Source organism: Triturus cristatus, chromosome 2_2 (genome assembly GCF_964204655.1).
Source record: "Triturus cristatus chromosome 2_2, aTriCri1.1, whole genome shotgun sequence".
In the NCBI taxonomy this organism is placed as follows: Eukaryota; Metazoa; Chordata; class Amphibia; order Caudata; family Salamandridae; genus Triturus; species Triturus cristatus.
Window position 1 is genome coordinate 608,888,095 of NC_140582.1, and position 25,270 is coordinate 608,913,364.

The 25,270-nt window shown below is 43.2% G+C and overlaps 1 protein-coding gene and 1 long non-coding RNA gene across 6 annotated transcripts in view; one reads left to right on the forward strand and one right to left on the reverse strand.

Moving 5' to 3' along the window:
* Positions 1-23,178, forward strand: part of MSMO1 (methylsterol monooxygenase 1) — a 116,566-nt gene extending 93,388 nt beyond the window's left edge. For all 4 annotated transcript variants that reach the window (XM_085641787.1, XM_085641788.1, XM_085641785.1 and 1 more), the window contains exon 6: positions 22,123-23,178. In XM_085641787.1, the coding sequence (XP_085497913.1) occupies positions 22,123-22,330 (208 nt within the window). In that variant the 3' untranslated portion in view covers positions 22,331-23,178. The remainder of the gene's footprint in view (positions 1-22,122) is intronic.
* LOC146862578 (uncharacterized) lies at positions 4,245-21,366 on the reverse strand. Of its 2 annotated transcripts, none has more exons than XR_014978152.1 (4): positions 21,229-21,366; positions 5,086-5,209; positions 4,880-4,983; positions 4,245-4,445 (listed from the first exon to the last, which is right to left on the reverse strand). It is a non-coding gene; the product is annotated as an uncharacterized LOC146862578 (long non-coding RNA). The 2 variants fall into 2 exon arrangements; XR_014978151.1 differs by lacking the exon at positions 21,229-21,366 and adding an exon at positions 20,658-21,210.
* Positions 23,179-25,270: the final 2,092 nt, after the last annotated feature.

The window sequence follows — 25,270 nt, forward strand, 5'->3', positions numbered from 1 at the left end:
TTTCAAACTACTGCAACAGATACAGGTCAGCCACCACTGGGAAAATAACTGCTGTGTAGTCTATGCTAACGCATATGATCTACAGCTCGTATGCCTCGTACAGGAAATACTACTTACCCAGTATGCATCTGTTCTTGGCATGTAGAGCTGTAGATTCATATGCACCCACCTGCCTCAGCTGCATCTGCTGCAGTATTATCTTACTTAGATAAAACACACATGGACATCCTTTTCTATTCTTACTATCTCCATCATCACCCTTTATGGCCAAAACAATCTGGGGATGGAGTCTATGCCCATGCACACTATTATTGTAAGGAGGAGTCACCTACTTCGTGACTAGGAAGACTTCTTCGAAGAAAAACAAAGTGCAAACATCCGAGTCCAACACCAGATGGCGATCTATGCTAACGCATATGACTCTACAGCTTTACATGCCAAGAACAGATGCATACTGGGTAAGTAGCATATTCCTTTTCTCATTCTGTATGCTCACCTTCACTTCAGATTGTTGAAGGACTGCATCCAGCTTCAGTGAGCATGTATATTTAGAGACTAGCTGTTGGCACGATTGGAATGCCATCACCAAGCAACACGGACACTCAACTAGTGGACCAGAATGATGAACCTGATGAATAGCTTTGTGTTGGTGACCCTTCCTTCTAGGGGGAAAATGATCAGAGACACTTTCATAAGATGTTTGAGGTACAGTTATGTGACCTTACCACATAATGGTGACATTCTAGATAGGAAATCTTACATGGTATCAATGGTCTGGAGTTACGAGCAATCATGCTATCACTTCAGGTCTACTTGTCTGTCCTTCAGGAAATTTCAGCAGAAGAGAATTCAGTGATATAAACAGAATTTCATATTTGGGTTATATGTGGAGTTTACAAGCACTGGGGTCATTTCCTGTTTTTTTGCACATCATCCACATGGGTTTAGAGTGCTCCAGTTTTACTGGTGCAATTTCTCATCTTGTTCGTCAGCGACTAGTTCAGGTGTTACCTCCTGTAGTCCTTTTAAACTCTACTAGCTATGCTGTAATATATATGTCCTCCATTGGATCCCCACAACATCTGTATGTGATGTCCAGGATTCTGCCACAACCGATCAGGATATGACTGTTGCTTGTCGCCTAGAGAGAAGACAAATTATTCTTGGAAAGGTCTTGTAAAGATACTCTAAAGACTTCCCTCTCCACTTCTTATAGATCCCCTGACGAGTAGTAGCCCCACAAACACACAAAAAATGCCATAGAAGGGTTAAGTCCTGTAATTCATGGAGGTAAAACGCCTTGATCTTGGGATCATTCGGGAGACTCAGTGGCACTATTCCTCAACGGCGGTCTCTTCCTTATCACTGGACCCCATTCTGGTTTTGAAAAAGTTGAAGACGACATTCCCAACTGCTTCCACTGAACCTTTTTCTTTCAATAGGCCATGCTAGTTCAGCCCCACAGCCCTCTGAGCCCAAAGGCTGGCCTGGTCCTGCATAGGCTCCGATTCCACTTCTGAAGAAGTCTGTGCCGATAAAGGCTCCACCAGTTTGCCTTTGGTGCCACCACCACCTCTGAAGCCATTCTTGGCACCCTTTTAGCCATTGACACAGATGCTGCCCTCTTTGTCTAGATCTGCTAAACATTGGTGGCCTTAACTCATCTCGAGTGAGAGATGTTTATTTTCCTCTGGTATGGACAGAAGTGGAGGTGGTGCCAACTTCAAAGACAAAGTGCCACATCTTGACAGAAATCATTCAGCCATCTTCATTGCCTCCCAAAAGAATACTGCCCTTCAACAAAACACTCTTGGAGCATGTCTTAGCTGCTTGGGACAAACCCGTTTCAGGCACGGCAGCTCATAGGCAGATTACACCATGCCATCGGCCCGCATCCTCTGATCTCAAGTTCCTATCAATACTTCCATCACAGAAGAGCACAGTGGTCCTATCTTCATCAGCCAAACAGAATCCAAAAGCATTTCCCACTCCTCCTCCGAATTGTGAGCCAAAAAGTCTTCACTCTGGGCAGTAAAGTATTTGCATCTGGCAGTTTAATTGTGTGCACTGCCAGTACTAGGTGTGTTCTTGTGCAGTACATTTACGTCTTGTGGGAGTTTGCTAAGATGGTTGTCATTAGTCTCCCTGACCACAAGAAGAAGCACTTCTGTAATTTGGTGAGCAACAATTTGGTTACTTCCAAACAGATACTGAAGTGCATCGTGGGTTCTGCCAACACAATGATGTGATCCCTGGCTACAGATGTTACACTGCGCTAACCCTCCTTGGTACCTTGGAGAGGATTTTTCGGGAGGTGCATCGGTGGACTAAATAGGCATGCCTTTCAACAGTAAGTTGCTATTCGGGTTGCAGGTCGATTCCCCCTTGAAATACTTACAAAACAGACATTCTTTTGGTCTGGCCTCTCCCACCAAACACTTCCACCAACAATACCGTTATTTTTATGGCTTCTCCAAAGGACAATCTTTACAACACTGGTAGTCTTCACAGATGGTCCAGACCCCAAAATAATTTTACTAGTCCTCTCGAGGCAGAGTGGACATAAGGGGTGCCAACACAGTAGTAGCAGCTTTATTTCCCCCGGTCTTTGACTGGATCTGCTGCCTCACAATCACTCCAATTCCTACTCTTCCTCACTGGATTCTGGTAGGGGTGAGGATCTCCCATTTCATCATCAATTGGGAGCCAATGACAATGGGTCATTGGGTGATCTATTGGCTTGACTACACCCTAGTCTTTCTCTTCTTCCTCTGGACCAGCCTACACAACTCTTGTCCTGACAATAAAAGGGTTGGAGGTTAATGGTACAGTATTTTTGCTCCCTATAGTTCTTGGTCCCTTCAAGGTTGGGGTCTCAGACTCCTTCTGAATCTAATTCTCCTAAACTTCTTCATTAGGCAGGGTCAAGTCAAAATGCTGTCCCTCAGTCAGGTACTGACCGCCCTCAATGCAGGGGAATGGAAGGTGTCAATAAATCTCCAGGATGCCGGTTTCAATATTCATGTCATCCCTGTTTACAGGTGCTGCCTCTGACTTGCAGTGGGCCTCCAGCACTACCAATTCACAGTACTGCTGTTTAGTCTGAAAACCGTGTGGTCGTTAGAACATCTTGTGCAGTCAGTTCTTAAACTGTAATTGCTACCCAGCGTGCTTCAATGATCGGACAACTTCAGACTATTGTTTAATGCTTGCGTCCTCCATCCTGCATGTGGGGCACACATTAGGTGCACCTCTGTGCAGTCTATATCTTCATTGTGGAGGCAGTTATGTCCTATGCAGTTACTTGTATTGCAGAAATTTAAATCTCACATTTAAGGATACTTTTGAAGGCTAGAGAGTTATTAGGATTCATTCCATATCGAAGGGCCCTTAGATTACATTTAATTTCCATTCACATCTATGATCTAATAACTCACATTTGGGCATTCCCACCAGTGCCTCATGTTGTAATGTTGTTAATCTTTTTCTATCTCTAATAGTATTTGTGCAACACTTCATTGATTGATGGTTTGGTAATTTCACGGTCAGGGGACAAGTGTATCGACCTCACCATAGGGCCATAGGTCATGAACTGTCCTGGCTGAATATTGTATTCAAACTCAGTTCCTCAAATGTTTCCTGCAAACTATTGTCAAACGTGTTTCCCATTCTCAATATTTCAGATTTGCTGCTTCCTAGCCCCCCTTGTCTTAGCAATGTTGTTCTTTCTTGGAAATGTGTAAATCGGGTTCATATGTTACTGTCATCTTTCTTTTATTCAAGCGCGTACCCCAACAGTAGCAAGCCATCTGTATCAGCTGGTGCTTTCTTACCTATTTTCATTTCCTCAGATTAGAATGTAAATTGCCACTGCTGCCAATCTCAACGTTATAACATTTAATTCTTAATGGTCCTCCCCTCTACGAACCACCTGGACAATCACTGAAGCTGGGCTGACTAACAGTGCAATTTACAATCTGGTATTCCAAGACCACCATCCACTCTGCACATTCAAACTTTGCGCAGAGCTATATTACATCATTCAGGGCTCCTTATTAGATTGGAATGTAAGTCCAGTTCCCTAATTAGACAATTACTGGCAGATGGGTGAAGTAATAAAGCAGCTTAGGTAATACCAGCATCTTATTCAGCACCACCTACCAATAACTGAGCAGCGTGGGGCTCTTCAGGTAGATGTAGTTGTTTCTATATAGCAATATGAAGGCAGAGCACAACACCAATAGTAAAATCTGACCAAAGAAAGTCAGTAGTGTTTTTTAATTATCAAAGTGCAATATACACAAAAACAATCACATTGAGAAGAGCATTAAAATGCTTGGTAATATCTTGCAGTGTTGACACGTAGTTGTCGTCAGATAACAGCCACGTAGTTGTCATAAGATAACAGCCGACACGTGTTTCGTCGTAGACCGACTTTTTCAAGGCTGTTGGTGAATTAAAGTACAACAATTTGTGGTGGTTTTGAGAGACAACACGAAAGAACATTCAGTATAGCCACATCTCATCAATGATAGAACTATATCATATTACTGCATAGCAGGAACCAAACCATAGAAGAGTGCTACAGTGGTAGAAAGGGTGACCAGAAATGTACCCAATAAAATTCAGACGGGAAGCAATAGTTAGTCCAAAAACTAACGATCACCCAAGATGATCAACATTCCATCAATCAAGTAAAAAAAAAGAAAGAAACCAAAGGAACAAGAACAGCAAAGAATAAATACTGATGTTAATCACAGAGAAGTTCACCTGCTTATCACATCTCTGTGTTCCTGTAAGATATCAAGCCATATCCCAGTGACTGAACAATGTTTGAAGAAATTTGATCAAACAGAGAGTAAAAAGTAGTCCAAAATACCTCAAAGTTTAGATCACAAAATCCTGAAATCCAACAGGATTGGAGACTCAAACAACGTGCACCAGAAAGTATTCAAATTACTGTATGTCCGTAGGTACAGAGACCTGACGATAAACAGAAATGAAAGAGCGTGGTGTCACCATATAAAATAATCATGTTTGACATACCCAATAGAAAAAGATGTAGAAATATTCACTTAGGCCTACCTCTACAAGATGTCGGGTAGACCATAAAAATCTCATATGACCGTTTTATATTTATTCAAAATCAGCGATCAGTGGCATTCAAATCTGTAACTTGTCTTGGGGCTTCCCCATCATTCGATGAGACCTTGAAAAAATAAGACAGCATATAATTCATGCAAATTGTCATACTGCTATCTAAATAGAAAACCCAATGGAGGCATCCTAAGTAGCTCCACTCAAAGATGGCCAAATGTGTGCCGTGCCTCAATTAGCAGTTCGTAAGGTTAAAAGTCCAGCGCTAATAGCGTTTTATGGTGGCTGGCCCACCAAAGTCACGGTCTGTATGTAGGTATGGGTAAGCCTATCCAGTCATCTTATTCTCAATTAGGGACTTCAAAGTACATAATCATAAGGTTGAAAATCCCGTGCTACTAGCGCTGTATAGTGTTTAGCCCACCAAGGTCACAGTCTGTGCATAGGTTTGCGTAAAGCAAATCAAGTCATCTTAGTTCTTAGTTGAAGACTTAAAAATGCGTAACTACTTATATGAGAAAGACCAATCACTACACCAACGTAATAGCAGATTACAAATAAACAAGAGGGCAGGTTTAAAAAGAAAATAAAACCACAGGTGGCTGGATACGGTCCATGCAAATGTACTCGATGTCAAATAGGACATAGTATATGTTAGAGTCGGGGATCTCTGGTTGGCGCAAGGTTGCCCTTGTGTCAAGCAGGAACCCTCTCCTCCACGTCAGGGCGCAGGATAACCCCTCGCGAATGACCCTTGCTCACCCTCTAGGTGCGTGGCGTGAGCAGCCAAGGCGATTCCTCAGGCGTTGTTGGTTAAGCACTTACAACCATACACACAGTAAATACATCAATCCCCCCAGAAACGGACACCAGACTTGGATATATATAAAAATACGCTTCTTTATGTAAAAATAGGTATATATATCTCAGCAGACTTATCACAAGACCAATAACGTTTTCGCTAGGCCACCAGGTTGTAAAGCAGGCAAATGTTCTGTGTTCGTAGCTTCCAATGGAGACCTTGTAGTCTCTTGCAAATGTTACTTGTGGTTCCAGTACTCACGGAGATCGGCTCCTGCGAACGGGGAAATAAGGCGTTGCGGGCCCCGAGCCTGATACTGGAACTTCTTTCGTGATGTGGAGAGTCGGCACAGGTCGGTGCGACTCTCAGCTTGGGAAGTGTTCTTGGGTCCTCAATCAGCAGGTGTGGGCAAGTAGGCAGGCGCGGCCAGCGACCCTTTAGCACGGCGGTGCCGGAGGGTCTCCACAGCGGGGGCGGCGCGGCCTGAGATGTCCGGGGATAGCGAAGCGGGGTCGCAGGGCACGGTCAGTGCAGCTGGATGACCCGGCGTAGATCACAGTCGTCGGACGGTTTCCGGCGGGAGGGGTGATAGCGCTGTCAGCGCGCTCCAGTAGCAGACGGTGACAGGGATGCAGGCGGCCTGGCCCGGGGACAGAGAGCGGCTCGGGACGGAGCGGGGCTCTCACGGGTTTGAGGCAGGCAAGCTTCTGAGTGTCACGGCCCTAGGAGGGGCGATGAGGGGCGCAGTCTCTTTCCAGCGGGATGCACACACGGCTCGAATTGGAGGACGAGCAAAAGCACAGAGAACCCACTGGTCCTGGGGTTCAGTTCAGGGGGCAAGCTCAGATCAAGCCCTTGGAGAATGTTCAAGCACAAAGTAGCAAAGTCTTTTCAGTAAGTCTCTTCCTCTCCTTTCTCAGCAAGGCAAGCAGCAGGCCAGCTCCTCCAGCGTCTTCTTCTCCTTCTAGTCGGGCAGAGGTTCTTTGTGGTAAACAGGATTCTGATTTCTTAGGAGCCAGGCTCCTACTTTTATACCATGATTCTTTTGTTCTTTAGCGCCAGGGGGCCTGGGCCTGGCTCAGTCCAGTTCTGGAGCACTTTGTTATGGTGACTCTGCTCTTTCCTTTCAGCAGCAGGGCAGAGACATCAGCCGCTCCACAGGGGGCGGCGCCGGCTTTGTGGTGGCAGAGCACAGGTCTATTCAAGAGTCAAGGTGTACTCCTCCCACCCATCCAGGTGTCACTTCTCTACCCACCACCTGGCAGCCAACCTGTCTCTGGGGATTCCCCAACCCTGCTCCTTACTGTTGCTAGGCAGAACACACCCACACAGCAGAGGCGGACTGAGATGGTCAGGTCAGTAAATACTAACTTTCTAAAAGAAGTATTTACAAACCCAGGATACTAAAATAAACTTGGCTACAAGAAGTATTTTATTATTCTGAGTTCAGGCATACTAAACTTGGTATTCTACCATGCTCTATGAGTCCACTGGGGTCACAGCGTTGGCGTGATCCCAGCAGCCCATTCTGGCCTATGGAGAGCAGGTAGCCTTCAATAGTGAAGAACGAAAATGGCTGTAATTCACTACTAAGACATGCCACACACATCAGGGCATGTCCTACCTTATGCCTACAATGCACCCTGCCCTTGGGCCTACCAGAGGGGTGGCTAATATGTAGGTAAGGGAAGGTTTAGGGACTGGCAAGTGGGGGCACTTGCGCAGTCAGCGCGACGGTCCCGGACCGCGCACAGGGTCTGCGGTGGCAGACCCTAGACACATTTTACAAGGCCGCTTTCTGTGGGTGGCGCAACCAGCGCTGCAAGCCCACCAGCAGCATTGGCATTCACAAGCCCTGGCACCCCTGGTGCACTCTACTGGGGACTGACAGTGAATCCAATAAACCAATCATGGACATCAATTACAGGTACACTTTACCTAGGGAGCACTTGCACTGCGGCACGGATTAGCCGTGGCGCAGTGCCCTGAGCGGACAACACCAGCAAAACAATCGAGGCACACCATCAAAAAGTGGAAGGGAAACTCACGCCAAGGTGCCAGGTCTAACAGTATAAATAAGTAGTCTTACTGGACGTGGTTAATACGATGGAGTCACCGTTATCATAGACGGATAATCAAGCCCACGTATAGGGTTCCCGTTAATGATCTCCAACCCGTCCCGACATCTAGCGGGACAGTAAGAGGAAAAATGATTAACACCCGACCTCCGTACACAGAACGGGTATGAGAGCAGTCTCTCGCCAAATCCACCCGCATCAGCAAACTATCTTAAGAATTGTAAAAGTCACTCCCCACTTACCCGCATAAGTATAAGATCTGTTTCCCATGATAAGGTAGTAAGTCACATCATAACCCCATAATCGCTCCATATTTATAAACGGACGTAAATTGAACTGGGACGTTCATCGACGGCGGCGTATGTCTCGTGATTCATTCCGAGTGAAAAAATACAGCATCCGCCATGATTGTAGTTCCAAGGCGTATATAACCAATTACTCAAAGAATAAGGGATATAGTTTCTCTCAAACTACTTTCTTAAGATACTTGAGGTATAAAAATCTAATCGTACTTCGTGAAAACCTGTCCCTCTATTATCCCGGAGCAACATCCTGTTAGAGGTTTCGAGTCAAAAACGAAACACCAAGTTGGAATTTAAAAATAACATTTCCCAAATTAGACATAGCATCTAATTAGAGGAGAGTGTTCGTAGATCGCCATATCTCCAATTTATAATTACAATGATTAACTCAACCTGCCCAGAAGTTGGAAAAAGGAGAGAAATAAGAGGACATTTGTTGCCCATATAGGTCCTAAGGTTGGGACTTGTTCACGAATATACGCCTAGGCATGTAAAACCAATTTGGTTGATTACACCCTTAGGCGAATTGTAGAATCTTCATAATATTGCAAGTATTAAACATGAAAGCGATCCGATAAGTAGTCCCCAATCATGTGGTTAGCCACAAGATAATCAGTAGCTGAAACATAGGGGAAAGTAGTCCCACCCATTTTAGTAATACAACCCTTCGGAAAATAGAAACCAAGCACGTTTCTATATCACTGGATATAACTTCTCTATGTCCACGGTGTATCGTACTCGTAGGCAGTGAAATCGAACAGGTTCCCATATCATGCACTTCTCCACTGAGGCTTGTCATTGCATCGGCCATATGGCCTTATCAGAAAGGCCACTTTTATCCTGGCTTGAAATCCCCCTCACTATTTTAGTATTTGTTTTGATGATTCTAACCTAGCAGCTATGTTTTCCAAGTGCGGGAGTACGCTGTCTGCACACAGCGTAATTTTCCCCTATTAATATACCTCTGGCATTGCGATCTTCCACCATTTTGCAGGCATGTAGCTTCCTGGCCTGGGCAAACGCGTGGAAGCACGGGATTTTTCTGCCTCTATTTTCTTTCCAAGCTTCCAAAGTGGCCCTTCACATGCATATTGGAGCTGTGGGGTCTCTGTTTAACGATTTGACTCACTGTAATGGCTCTCATTCCTGCACCTAAAACCCTGTTTTCTCTACGATTACAAGCTGATAATCCCATATCAAACACTTTTTGCACGTCTGTGGAAATAACCACCAGGCATTGACCAAGTTGTAGGGTATTCTCCCCAGCATTAAGGCATCAGATATTGGCTTATGTATTTGCCCCAGGTCAGAGTTGTGGAATTTTATAAAATACCTACTTGTCTCTAGGATGAGATGCTTCAGAAATCTACTTGCCCTTTTAAAAAATCCACTTGTCCCTTTTGGTGCGGTGATACGTTATGGTAGGTTTCTCTTTATATCAGAGCTTTGATAGTAGCCTCTCTGATTATGCCATGGTGGTTTGAATTCGAGCAAGGCTCTGATATTGCCATCTTTCCATAAATCTACAGGAGCTCAAAGTAGATGTGAAGCAGTAGTTCTAGGTTTGGAATGCCCAATGAGTTGTTGCTCACCCATAAATATGCATGTTTAAGGTTATTTTCCAACTCTACTTCACTCTCTTCTCAGATGATAAATTGTAAATTTACTCCAGGCGAGGAGGGAAAAAAGCTTTTTCCAGGGTGGGGAAAGAGAAATTGCAATCGCTCAGCAGATATTCGAAAGAACATGCGTATATTTTCTCATTGAAAGTGTATATCACAAAAGTGTGCTAGTCATCTGATTTCCAGGCCTAATCTGCAATCTTGTGAATTCCTCAAAGCCTTAAAGCTGCATCAGTGCAAGAAAATATACCTGTGAGTGCACTTTAGTGACTTTCATGAAAACTTTGGCCCCTAATTTGTTTTTATCTTGGCGATTATTTTGCCCATGCTTTTACACCTATTCTCCATTAACCGTTTTTTAAAAATATTGTCAGTACACGTAACACATTTTACTAAATGATGGCACAGGGAAGTATTGTTTAAAGTTGCATATTTTTTGTGTCCTTTTTATTTTTTAGGCAAATAATTACCAATATTGCTTCCATACTTCTGCGTGCATTTAGGGAGTATTCTGGGATCACTATAAGTATCTTCAAATTGTGTACACGCTCTTGAATTGGAAGTACTGTCAGAAATACAAGCTTAGCTCACTGCATTTTCTTGGAGCACTCGCTCTAATAAAGGCATTTCCATTAACACATCATATATAAAAGGTTTGAACACCTTATGCAGATCTTGTGTTAGTGGCAGACAGCCCTCTTTTACATATACTTATCGTGCTACAGCACACTGGTAGCCAAAGTGTGTTTGCTGCAGGGGGTTATGCCTACTTTTACAGAGGACAACATAAACATGAAAACTTACAGTCATTGTCCATAATCAATATGTCCTGGAGGTTAAGTGATTGGCTTACACACCCCTGCAAGTATAAACCCACTGCAGTTGATGCAGACCATCATTGTATTTTGTGCACCAGCCAGTGTGTTTTCCCTTTGTTTAGGATTTTGTAATCCGTATTAAGCATTGATATCAGGGTGATAAGTTTCTTATCTATATGGTCCCAATGGTGCAATAAGTGCTTGATTAGTTGTTCCAGACAGTGCTCCCCTATTCTGGGCCTCTAACCTAGTAGACATCAAATAAGAATATGTAGTGTAGCACTCAGATGGAAGTCCATCTGTCCAAGCCAAGTCTGCAATGGCTTCCTTCATTTCAGTCATGGTTATAGAATCAACAGCTGATTTCCTCTGATCTGTAATAATAACCCTCAGGCTTGACTCTGCGCCACTATGTCACAGTTTTGTCTATACTAGTTTTGCTCGCTCTGAAACTGCCAATGATAGTTCATAAATTCCCTATTAATTCCATCTTTTGAGTGGAAGAGTGTTTCATTCTGTCCTTCACGTCGGTTCACCATAGGGCCTTGTGTTTTGTCTTATTAGCCATGCTCAGAGTCTGATTTACTTATCAGATTCCTCATGGACTCAAGCAGGTATTCTTTACTGTCCACACATCTGCGTCCCTATTAACGCTGCATGTTCTTTTTTTACTTGATATATCTTCTTGGCTCTGTGGGACAACATGGTCTTGTAGTTCTAATGCCCTGAGTTGTTTTTCTAATCGTATCGCCCTGTCCGTGACCACTTTTTATGCATTGTATCTTATTTTGATCCAGTGGCCCATAACAGTTTTAAAAGCTTCCCACTGCTATAGTGTTTTTGAGTGGAAACCGGTAGTTCCTGCTTTATCGGAAAAGTAGTGTGAAATGTCATCCTTTATGCTCTTTTTACATACTACATCTTCCAATGCCTATACCTGCAAGCGCCGATATGGAATGACTGTTAAGGTTTTTCCTCCACACCAGGGTTAACACCCAAGGGTTATGATCCATATTGTTTTACCTAAGTACTCGTTTCATCATGCCTGTAATTTGTTTTATGAACAGAAGTTTGTCTGATGTGTATTTGGGTATATAAATATGTATGGTAAGAACATTTTCTTTCCTCGAGTGTAGTAACCGTAACCTCCATGCATTTATTACGTTTCATCCTGCTCACCACGCTCTATATTCCCTGGTTTAAAAGTCAGAGATTGGGGTAGATGTATATTATTGGCATTTCAATTTTGTTTATATGAGTTAAGTTAGTCTTTCTAGATAATTAGTTCAGTATTTGGAGCATATGTCTTAACAAGGAGCACCTCCTTCCTGTCTATCCTCCCTCCACCATCATAAACATTCCCTCAGTGTCTGCAGTCAGTTTAGGAGATATAAAGGGAACACCAGGGCCTATACATGAAAGTTCCCCTCTCGAATATCTCGAGTAGATTGTATAAATCCTCCTCTCCAAAGGCTTTTCCTGCAAGAAGACAATCTGGGATCAAGCCTTTTAAGCAGAAGTAGATTTTATATCTTTTGATTGCTAAGCCTATACATCAAATGTTCCATGTAAAAAATGTATAACACCTTGTTTTTTTACACCATGTATCACTTCTTAAAGAGGCTATCTGTGATCCTCTCACAAAGTCTTTCTTCAGTAGTAATAGGTCGACATGCTTCAGGTTCGGTTTAATCCTGCATCAGTTCTTTACCTATTGCACTCGTGTTTATATGCTCTTGGCACAGTGATGTCATTACTATTCCCGTTTGAATTTTACCCGCTGCAGTTTAATCTCACAACAGTTTTTCGCCCAGACAACAAATCAAAATAATTTGCTCATTCCTTAGCCTGTACCAAAGATTAGGAATTGGGCCATGGGATGAGCTTCTCTCTGCCAGAGCAATTTGCGGCCGAAATTATCAGTATCTTTTATTTAATCTAATTTCCTGTGACACTGTATATAACACAGTGGACACTTTAGCTCAAGTTCTTGTCTTTATTCCCCATTCAGAGTCAACCACTAGGCCACCTTACCCGCCATAGCAGTGGTTACAGCCAGTCTATGCTGTTCATCTCCAGATTAATGTGAGAATTATAAATCCGGGACGGTTTCTGATTCAGAGACTCTCAGCTATCTTCTTTCATCTCGTTGTGCTATAGCGTCTTATGTTGCCATTACTTTTATATTTTTATCTTTTCCTCTGTCAAGTCATTAGGAAATCTTGTCTGCTGTTTAAATTGATCTTGAATTGGGAATCCATGTCAGACCCTCTAATGTTCGCCAGATCCCATGCCTCCTTAGCTTCTGTGAAGAAGGTCTCATTTGGAGCCATACCCTTTAGCATAACTGTGGAAAGCAACATATAAAGGGTACCCAGGTTTCTGAGTTTACAATTGACTGCTAAGAAAGAGTTTCTGTGACTTTGTACTGAAATTGTATAGTCGGGAATAGGCACACCATGTTCGTGTTTAGTTTGAGGGAGCTGATTGCTGCTAATGTTTGAGGTTGTTCGCTTTATAATTTGGTTGTTGCTCCACTACTGATCTTCGAGGGCTACCCCGAAGAGGGGGTGTGCTGAGACCATATGAACCTGTACTACCACAATTAATTTGAGCGACCCTTTGGTAACACCACTGTCCTTAGCCATTGTTAAAGGTGTGATTCCATACTACGTGATTCCATATTCTATTCCTCAGTTTTTTGGGTAGGCCCACAATACATTCCCTATTCCTACTAGGGCATCCTTCTGCACCCCTGGATTAATATTCAAGGAACTGTTTTCTCTCCAGAAGATTTTGTGCTTAAAATGTAACCTCTTGTATCTGGCTGCAACTTCTATATCGCTTTTGTGTTTTCTACCCTATGAGATTTTATTTTCGGGTCTGGTGGTCTACTTGTAGAATTCTCAAATTATTTACTGGTAATCATCTTAACTCTGATTCTTTCTTCCTCGTCCCTCTACTTAGTCCATGAGTGAATGTGCCTGTTCACCTTTGACTTTTCACCGCTTTCCAAGCTGTTTCCTTTATTTCTATTACTGAGGTACGGAATGTACCCATAAATCATTTCTTCTCCCTCAACACTTCCTGTTCCTTACCAAGCCTTTGACTAGAGACTGATGAAGGCAACTAATCCCGGCCCCCTGATATACCTCTGTAAAACAAATGTACCTCCTCATTTCCTTCCTCGTTACACTACGTACTCTGTGAGATCTGCCCAAGTAAAAACCTTCGTCACCAGCCAAGAAACCACAATCAAACTGTACAGAGGATAAAATAATCTTATTATTCGTTTCATCAAATCAAAAAGCAAATTTCACATTCACGCTACCACCAGATATTAACCTACCTATGTAAGGAAAAACACGTTTTTTTTTTAGCTGTTAATGAATGCTAACAGCATTTGAATACCTAAAAGCCCATGAAAAACCTGGGTAACATGTGACCTGGAGTAGACATTTTTAATCTAAGAGGACCAGAGGAGAACCTTAAAACTTTTCCTGATGGATACTCCTGCCCAATTAGCCCATAGAACTGCCACTCCTCTAGTCGAGGGAAATACTTTGCTAAATGGAACCTACTTACAATTCTTATAAACTAAGAAAATTACCCTCCTCATGCACTTCCACCTAAGCAGTCCCTTCTTCTCTGACCAACTCCAGACAATGAACCAAACAGACTAGATTGATGCTGTCTGGGTGAAGACCAGGGAGAACAATCACCTAACTCCTGTACATATCAATACTGACCCGGAGCCTAAGGAGAGGTACATACGATCCTAAAACAAGGTTACTGACACACAAACGCACCCAACTGTTGCCTTTCTGTGAAAAAGAATAAGGGTACAAGAAAAAGGCCTTAAGAATGGCTAACGCCTCAGTCCTAGAGTCCAGAACCTCTAAAAGAGTTCCCTGTAGAAATGAAAAAACAGCGAGAAGAGATTGATCACAAGCAAACAAGACTCTGTAGTGTCACTATTATAGGGTCAACAGAAGAAAGACACTTCTTGAAAAACTGAACATCACAAAAAAATGTACAGGAAGTGTTAAGGGAGGAGAAGTGATTTATGGGTAGATTACCTACCTCAGTAATAGAAACAAAAGAAACAGCTTGGAAAGTGTTGGTCAATTAAAGGGTAATGGGCACATTCACTCATGGAGTAAGGTAATGCTCACTTCAAGCGCTCTAAATCAGGTTTGTTTTCATGCTCCGGTGGAGTGTTCCAGTATATTATCCAGTTTGGAATTTGTCATGTGCTGTGCTTCCTTGCTTCTATCAGAGCTGTTGTCGTATTATTCACTTCTGATGGCATTGATTCGGAATTATTTGCCTGGGCGGTTGCTGTGCTTTATTTGCTTTATTTTTTCCCATCTTTCATTCTTTTTCACTAGTGGAAGTTCCCAGCACCTTCACTTTGTCTCAGACTGGCGCTTATCTTTCTTAAATTCTGTCTCACTAGTACATCAATAGCGGCCCCACATCTTTTCTTCAGTATAGTGTGTCTTAAAACGTGTCCGTTTCCAATTGGTCTACCCCAGGTTAGTTTCCTTTGCACTGTTATAATCTGTCTCAACAAAATAATCCCCCTGTATACACAATTTAGTTCTGTCATAATGCAGTCTATCTCTGCACTAACATAGAAGCCTTGGGGCAGTCGTCAGTCTTGTGCCTTCCCTGGTGCCACAGATAACTGTGGAGTCAGTTTCATGCCCTTTCTGGCTGTTAATAATCGTGGGCGATGGCCGCTTTTATCCAGTTCTGTTCCCGTGCTATTCCATCAACCAGTCACCAACATAACCTGGCCACCTGGCCTGATTCCAGGTCGAGGCAGTACTGGCCGGTAATCACCTCATCTTAAATATCAACCCTATAGTGTCGAGTTGGTGGACGGCAGACTAGATGATGAAGACTTTGGGAACACAGCCGGCTTTCTTCCACCCCCCCACTCTCTTCTGCTATGGGGCCAAACCCTTAGCCCTTTCCTCGGCTGTTGGAGCTGTCCATACTGGCTGGTTCATCTACTGTGAATCCTCACCATTGTTTCCTGTCTGCCTCCGGCCGTTCAGGTCTCGCCTTTGGGCAGGCGTAGTCCCTAGCCAGAACCATAGCCTCAGGATGCCTCAGGGCTCAGGTCTTAGGAGAGCACTCCTTTACAACGCTTCATCTCGCTCCAAGCCCAGCCATAACCATAGCAGGCCTCTTCCAGTAGCATGCCGCTCACTCTTATTTGTGCCAGAGTTTATTTCAGTATTTAAGCCTCCATTTCAATAAGGATCGCTATTGTTCTGGTCGGCTAAAAGATGTATCCATCTATTCATATCAAGCGCCGGCCATGTCTCTTCAAACACTGCTGCACTTGAAGTTCACATCTCCTAGTGTCCATCTGAAGGACTTCCTCACTCACACTGAAACCAGGATACTTTAAGTTTGATCCCCACAAATATGTATTTTCATCTAATTGCCAATGACAACGGACACACATGGGTGCAAAAATGACGCGAGGCAAATAGCCGCCCCTAGTTTGCATCTCTATTACCAGACAGCGCAAAATCTCGCAGACTTCACACCGACACCAATCTCAACTTCAAGATGCGCTTTACTGTGGATTCTTAAGGCCTCATTGCGGGTTGGCAAAAATGGGCTTATACAGTGAGCGCTTGGAAAAGAAGCACTGTCGGAGGCAATTGGTCTGGCCTTGGCAAGCTGATTCTGTTATTACTTGTTTGCTTTTTTTATTGCAGGCAGTGGGGACAAAAAGTTCCCCCTGCGTGGCTCAGCATCCCCCACCTCCTTGCACACTGTCATGTGTATGTGCTGAAGGCATTAACATTGATCGATACCCACGGCAGGGTTCTGTGCTCTGAAGGGGCTCATCATGTAAACCCTCCTTACCAAGCATGACTACAATCAGGTTGCTAAGCTGTAGAGGACTGACACTGGTGGCAGCAAGAAGATTATAGAAGCAAGGCAGGCCTTTTTACCTGACCCTATAGAGAGACATCTATTGGCATTTCACAGATGTTTAAAAGGTTATGCCAGTTCCCCGCAACCATATCCTTTGCCGATCCATAGGGGATATGGATGTCACATGTGTGTACTTATTTGTGTATGTAGAGGATGTGTGTGGACCACGTGTGACACAAAGACATATCCACACTAAAATCCATACTGTTTTTTTTGCTTCATCTCAGTGGTACCGAAGATGGAGGGTTGGAGAGACCAGATAGCAGATGTGAATTTTAGGGCTCATCCAGGACGTTCCAGTGATCCTCTGTATTGGGTCATATGTTAGATATGAAAGATCGGAGACAGGGGTCCTCTTTGAAGCTTAGGGAGGTTCTCCTGCCCTTTCCTGGCCCATTGTTCACTGGAATACTACCTGCCACAGGTTAACAGGTATTTAAGTGGGATTGCCTGCCTTTCTATTGTATCTTTGATTAGGGTCTCTCTTGACAGGAGACTATCACTTTCATCTCACCTTCCTGCTAGCACCTGCTAATGCTGTTAGCAGATTAATTATTAAGATGGGCCAGAAACTTCCAGCAAGTGTGTCAGGATTTCTCTACTGGGACCTAGGGTCCCACACCAGTAACAACCAAGGAACTCTTTTGTGCCCCAGGTTTGGGGTGTCCACTTTCACTCTCCTTTCCAGGTTCTGGTCCAGAACCTGGAGAAGTTTGACAACCCATTAAGAGGAACTGCTTTGGACCCTACTGTGGAATGGACCTAATCCACTGAGGAGGGGCATTGAAGGCATGTTTGCACAAAGAAGACACTGCTTAGAAACGGATGAGACTAAGGGAGCTGAGGAGGGGGCGAACAGTCTATGCAGCTGTAAGCCAGGGAGATCTTTCCCCACCCTCAACTGCTGGGGGTCAAGGTGACCTATGTGCGGATATGTGTGGATGCACCCGAGGTTGAGTGGCCTTCTTGAAGATCCATGAAGTCCTGGTGCACAACACCACTGCTAGAAGCTAGTGCCCAGAAATGAGAAGGGCTCATCAGCTTATCACTGCAGCTGACATTTGCATAGGCTGAGCTGTGCCAAGAAGTGGGCTGCCCCAGTACACAGACAAGGACATCAGACATTGCCCTACTCACCATTGCAACCAGGGGGTGGTGTGGGGGGGCGGGGCTCCTAGGTGTGTTTGGGTTAGGGTTTGTTGTCAGACCTGAGGAACAACCTGAGGAGTAGGAGTCACCAGACTGCAAGTGCACAAACTTCGCTGCTGGTACTAGTGTTGCGTACGTTCCCCTGACCAAGCACAGGCTGGCGATCAACCAATGACCACAACTAAGGTAGTCTGGTCCAGGGAGAAGAACCAGGTGAGTCCACGTGGTTGGCCGTGCAACACACGCGCAACCTGAAGCAGTGAGGCTGATAACCAATGACGAACTGTAAACTCGGTTTGCACAAACTGCTGCCAAGAACCGAAAGGTATGGTGTCATTATAATCCTGAAGAGGTGGTGGGTGGGAATAACCAACATTTTTAGGGACTGGAAACAATGGCTCTTGAGCCAGAAGGGGGAACCGAACCACTTGAGCTTCCCCACAGACCACTCTCCTGATATTTCCTTCAAAGGGCCAAAAGCCAATGTGTATTACCTCACAAAAGATGTCCCTAGGGAATACTTGAGACTGGCATGCAGATTGCCGTAATTATTGAGTTAGAAGCGGTATATTTACAATGTCCTTGGATGATTATTTACAGTAATTGCTATGTTAATATTAAAGTGCTTATCTTTTCCAAATAAAAGTACTGACTGGACAGTTATTTATTTTTTGATATTTGATTTTGTATTGCATGCTCTGTCTTTTATGCCACGCCACGTCACTAAGTAACTCTTGGACTGCTCCACTCCACTACTCTGAGGCGCAAATGCTAAAAGAGTATATTCGGTTGTCCGCTTGGAGTTTAACAGTAAGATTAAGCCCCAGGACACCAGTGGTGAAAGTTTCTGAGTGTTAGCATTTGAGCCAAGTAACCCCTGATTGCCCTGGAACTTCTGAAAATGTTCCCAAACAAGCATATTCCACAAAAACAAACAGAAGAAACAAAATATGCCACCACCTAAACACGTCAGCAATATTCTTGCAATAAAATATGTAAAGTTAAAAATAAATTCATCATTGCGTTTGATTTCAAAAGAAAGGTTCAGGTGCTTCCCAGTTGGCAGATGTACTCAGAAGTGATATAGAAACCCTTTTGAATACTAATGCACTTAAAAGCAAAATATGATTCTTATTGATATTAAGAAAAGATGCTGTTCGCTTTAATTTTTTGTAACCTGAAGGCATAGTTGAAACACACAAGAATGACAAAAAGAACATAAGGATAAAGAATGGAAAGAAAAACATGCATTTGCAAAACCAGTGGGTCTGGCGTTGGCTGCCAGCCTTTAGTCTTTATCAGTGCTCGTTTTGTTTTGCCATAGTTTTTGCAAAACTTTATTTCGGGAAAGATGCAGGTCACTCTTCCACGTAAAAGAAAAAAAACACTTCCTAAATGCAAAAATGTTTTGGGGGTAAAAAGCTTTCATTGCCATATTAGTCCTTGATACCAAAGGTAAATATCGTTTGTGTGGAGGTTCTCCTAGTGAAAGGGCAAAATGACACTCCTCAAAGTGAAGTTAGCCAGTGACTGAAGAGACTGATCCATTTCTCCATGGTGTATGCTGTAGTGGGCGGAAGCAAAATGTGAATGACACTGTAACAAACCCACAGATGAAAAGGGCTTGTTAAAAAGCCTTTTAAGTACATTATACATTTAATTTTAGTAGGATCAAAAGGTTTTGGCTAATTCCAAACCTAAAAATAACGGCCCATCACTCGCAGTGCAGGGGAACCAGTGCCTTAAGTGGGCAGACCCATTGGCCCATGCTGTATGCTGTGAAAGGTGGAAGCAAAACGTGAATGTCATTATTCAGGTCAATGGATGAGTGCTGACCCAAAACCTCTATGCATATGTATGTATTTTTATTTAGTTTTTTTTCATTGCATGAGGCTGGAAATCAGCTAAAGCTGTCTCGAGACCAGAACTGAAAAGATATCTTATATTAAATGCTTATTACTAACTAAATGAATGTATAGATACACAGTGCACCTAACTGCTGGTATACTGATATTTTAGGAAATTCTGTTCTAAATATTCCTATTCTTATGAACTATGCACATTAGCAAATTGAACACATATTTAAAATAATTGACTCAGTGTGGTAAAACGTGGGTTTCCTATTCCATAATCTAACCGGAGATATTCCCTTTGTCGCCATATTGCCTATCTGTGCTTGTTAGTAGACAATTTACTTCAGTAAATGTTGCTGGAGACAATTATCCGAATATGAAGTAAGTGTTGCATTTGAGTACCCTAAATTAGAATGCTAAAATAAATTTTATGAGAATGCTCATTTTGGCTAAAATAACAAGCATTTGCAATGCAATAGGTCTCGCATTTGCGAGATTTTGAACTATTAGTATTGACAATGCCTTTTATTTGTGTTTTGAAAACCTGCTAGCAACAACTATAAGTGCAAAGTGCACATAAATAAAAAGTATTGTCATTTACAATGCCAGTAGGTCAAAGTTTAGAAAATGTGAGACCTATTGCATTGCAAATGCTTGTTCTTGCTTGCCTTCAGTGTTATCGCCTACATAGATTTCTACATGCACATGGATAGCACACCAGCAATTGGTCGTAAATACATACTTTGTAGCAGCAAAGCTGATTGTTCAGATTTTGAAGGTTCCCAGTTACATCAACTGCTAACGGTCAAAGCAGCTGGTTGCTATTGGTTCTGGCTTTCAATACTCAATTACCTACTCTTTTTATTCCAAGATAATATAGCATGATCAGAAACACGCAGCAGTGTCTTTAATGATTAAAACCCATCGATGAATATTCATGCTCTGATCGTTGTCAGGATGTCCCGCACTTACCGGTAGCTGTGGAAGGCAGCAGCCAGCTCCAATGCCTATGTGCCGGGCACAGAGCAGTAGCAGCATCAGGCAAGACCTTGCATTGCAGTTCGTTGTACCGGTCACAGCCATGCGCACAGCCCCCATGCCACGGCTCCAGCAGCAGAATTTTTTTTTAAGGTACCATGACTTTGCATTTAACGATCTTTAGAGTGAATCATTTTTTGGTATCGGACTCTGATCTTTGTAGAAAATCAGATTTAGCTCAACAGGAATCGCTCATGCACGGTGGAAAGACGTTGGTGTTAAGAGCGAACTCACATCTCTCATTCTCAGAGGCGAGACACTGGTCTCTGCAGCATACCCGCATTTCCAATCTAATCTTCTGCGCAGGCGCTAACTCAGACGCCTCTTACGTACAGTATATTTCTAAGGAGAGTTTCTTAGTTTTGTCTCTGCTGCATCGTACACATACAATCTGTTCTGAAATCAGTGTAATGAACAAAGCAAGCTCGAAACTGAAAAAAGCAATGGAAAGCGCGTAACAGGTGACGGGGGGAGGGAGGGAAAGTGCGTTACTGAACTGCAGTACCTGTGATCGGCGGCTGACCTGCTGCACTGCCGGAGGACTTGGCGAGAGCAAAATAGACGCCCGTGCGCGCGCGCGCGTGCACATCTCCTGTCCGCGCAGGCCCAGCGAGCAGGACACAGGAAGGGATAGGAGCGTGCACATGGGCTGTCCGGACACCGCCGTACGCGTTCACAGCTGATGTCTTTCAAGCGCGTGCACCTATCCTGTCCCGCATCGCAAAAAAGTCGGCGACAATAGATCTCGCTAGAGAGCAGCTTTGCTGCGTCGCTAGGCGACACCTAACAAGATAGCCATGCAGCACTGCTTGGGCACTCACTGACTGTCACTCTGAAGAGAAGTCCCGATTGTGAATCAGCACAACAGGAAAGTAATTCGTTTGTCAGTTTGATACCTTGAGTAATACGTGAACAGAAGTGCGAATGTTGCCATAATTTGAGATTTCTAAGGACTAATGCATACACAAGTCTAGTTGTATATTAAGAAGCTTGATGAAAGGAATCTTGAGTGACCCATTCCCCCTCACCTTTACAGTAATCCTGTCATGATTTGTTGAAGTGGAGAGATATCACTCTTAGTGCAGAATTCCATTGTTCAGGATGCTGGTGACAGATTTAAGGGGAAATGTTGGAGTTCACAAGAAATTTGATCTGAACACTGATTACATCTATTGAACTTGACCAGTAAATTAAAATAAAACAACCTATTGACATAGGCTGCAATACTATTTGTAATCAGCAACAAATATATAAGAATGCACGTTGTGTTTGATGAAAATTGGATTGTAACATTGTTTTGAATGAGTGCCGGCCTCTATTGAGCACGTATAAACTGAAGTTATTTGGTGGCTTTTCAGCCTATAATACAAGTATTTTACAAAATCTCATTCTCTTGCAGTGGCTATGACGTTCCGCTCAACCCACTTCATCTGCTGCCCTTCTACGCTGGTTCTCGTTTCCATGACTTCCATCATATGAACTTCGTGGGAAACTATGGTTCAACCTTTACGTGGTGGGACAGACTCTTTTCAACAGATTCGCAGTACAACACCTACAAGCACAAAGTGAAGGACCAGGCACTGGTGAAGGAAAAGAAGGCAGAATAAATTGACTTTTCCTGGACGTTTGCCCTTCTATCCCTCTTACCAAGACTCAGGGGGTCCATGCAGTTATAAAATGTTCCAGAAATGAAGTTGCTCGCCATCCCACATTAAAGCGATGGTGTGCTTCACAATAAAAGAAGTATGTCAACTGTTGCGCTTGATGCCGGGTGCTTGCAGGACTAATTTACTGTTCTTCTACTGCAGCATCTCCTGCTTTCAGACTCTGAATTTATTCTGATGAGACAATGGTGAAAGGGACTAGACTGTCAATATTCCAAGGCACATTTCCAACAATAGTCATTCCAACATTGACAGTGGGTAGGCTGCTTTCTATGAGCTGATAAGGAGATGTGTTCCAGACCTGACCCAGGTCACTTCGCAGAGGCTAACACGCAGTGTGGCTATGCCATTCTCCTTTGGGGCTATCTATGCTACCTCTAAAGTAACAACTTTCATTTTGCAAGCGTATGGACTAATGTCACTGCAGTAGTTTCTTCATGATGATGTTTTATACACATGCGCTTATATTTTGTTACATTGTTTAATGTTGACAAGAAAATAACTATCAGTTATAAGTGGTGCATGATTGTTGTGCAGTGTGTATACATCATTTTTTAAATATGCATGATGTAAAAAACAAAAAAATTAAGCAGACGGTCGGGCCTATTGTATGATGATCGATTAGAAATCGGGTGAGATATCATACTCTTCCAACTGCTAACCCATTAAAGTCCAGAATTTATTGCATTGTAAATAGAGACATTTCTAAGTGCATTATTTTATCTTGTTATTGTCCGTTTAAAACATTCATGCAGTGATTGCATTGTAAATAAAAACATTTACAAGTTTAATTATTGTGTTTGGAAAGTATAATAAAATGTCCAATTTTGAACCGGCATTTACGGCCCAATTTATATCCTGGAGGTAAGAATACTCCTTCTCAGTAGTGAGCAACAGAGTATCCTTACGGCCAAGATGATGATCCACCCACCCGATTGATATGCGGGCAGAGATTACACCAAGGGTTAGACCACTCCAATGCCCCGATGAAGTTAGGGCTGTCGGATAATTGTCTGTTTGTTCATCCGCCCAATTAGGATGGGTGGACATGCTGCTGTTTATTACTATCAGTCGCCGCCAGGCTCACCATGGCTGTGAGGGACAGAAAAAAAACAATAATGCCCCCTTGTCCATGGGAAATGTCTCCCATAGTAAAGGGAGCATTATCTTTTTACTTTTCAAAAAAAGAATCCTGTTTCGGAATTTTCTTTTTGAAAATAAAAAAAGAAAACAGTTTGGTGCAAGGCTCTGTCATTTTGACAGAGCCTTGCACCAAACAGCGAAATGCATTGACAGGAACTGCTGTGACCATTCATAAATCTGGCGGTCAGGACTTTGCCCATTGCAACGACGGAATTTGCTCCTTCGCCTTGGCCGTAAACATGCACGATTAACCTTCTAGTCGAGATAATTTGTTTTATAATACTTATTTTCTGGTTGATTATACTGGTAAAGATTGATACTTGATACTATTTGTGCTGTGAAAGACCACAATCTTGTTTTTAGGTCTGTATTAGGGTTGAGCATTGGCGAGGCCATCAAAGAAACTATTCACAGCAAGGGAGTCCCTATCCCTAGAAGTCAGTTCGCAGAGCAGGGAGGATAGGTGGGTCAGTAAGGAATCTATAACTAATATATGTCTCTTACAGATACATTGTTACCAAAGGTAAGTAACTTGTTCATCTGAAGGAGGCTATTAGTTATAGATTCCTTACCATAGAATAGATACCCCAGCAATACCAACCCCAGAGGACGGACTGCAAACTAAGTTGACACCAGAGAGTCCTGGAGGACAGAACAGGCAAAGTAGCCATCCCTCCAGACTTGTCTATCCGGGCAGTAATGTCTGGTGAACGTGTGCATTGAAGCCCACGTGGCCGCCTGGCCGATGTCAATGGGCCCGATTCACAGAACTAACTTAAGACAAAATCCTAAACTTACTACTTTTGGTATTCATAAAAGGCATTTAGTACTAGTAAAGTTAGGATTTTGTCTTAAGTCTGTCCTAAGTTTATCTTAAGTTTGTCGTAAGACTGTCTTAAGTCTGTCTTAAGTCAAACTTAAGTCAAACTTAAGACAAAATCCTAACTTTACTACTACTAAATGCCTTCTGTGAATACCAAAAGTAGTAGGACAGACTTAAGACAGACTTAAGACAGACTTAGGACAGACTTAAGACAAACTTAAGACAGACTTAAGACAGACTTAAGACAAAGTTAAGACAGACTTAAGGCAGACTTAAGACAAACTTAAGACAAACTTAGGATAGACTTAAGACAGACTTAAGACAGACTTAAGACAAAATCCTAATTTTACTACTACTAAATGCCTTCTGTGAATACCAAAAGTAGTAAGTTTAGGATGTTGTCTTAAGTTAGTTCTGTGAATCGGGCCCAATGAGTGGGACTCCACGTGACAAAGAGGTAGTTGCTGCCATAGCTATAGTGGAATGAGCTTGCAGCCCCACTGGAGGTTCCCTTTTAGCTAAAGTGCAACAAATCTTGATACAAAGGAAGACCCATCGAGAGGTGGTACGCTTTTGCACAGCCCGACCTTTCTTGGCACCCACATAGCCAACAAAAAGTTGGACATCCACCCTGAAATCCTTCGTACGGTCATGGTAGAAAGACATCGCATGTTTTGGGTCAAGACGGTGGAGTATCTCCTCCTCCTTGGAAGGATGCGGAGGTGGGTAAAAGGTGGGTAGAGTGATAGTCTGTCAGATGTGAAAGGGAGTTACTACTTTAGGTAGGAACGAGGGTCTCGTTCGAAGCACCACTTTGTCCAAATGCACCGAGAAAAAGGGGGCTTAGAAGAAAGAGCCTGAAGCTCACTCACTCTGCGAGCAGAGGTGATAGCAACAAGAAAAGCAGTCTTCAGAGT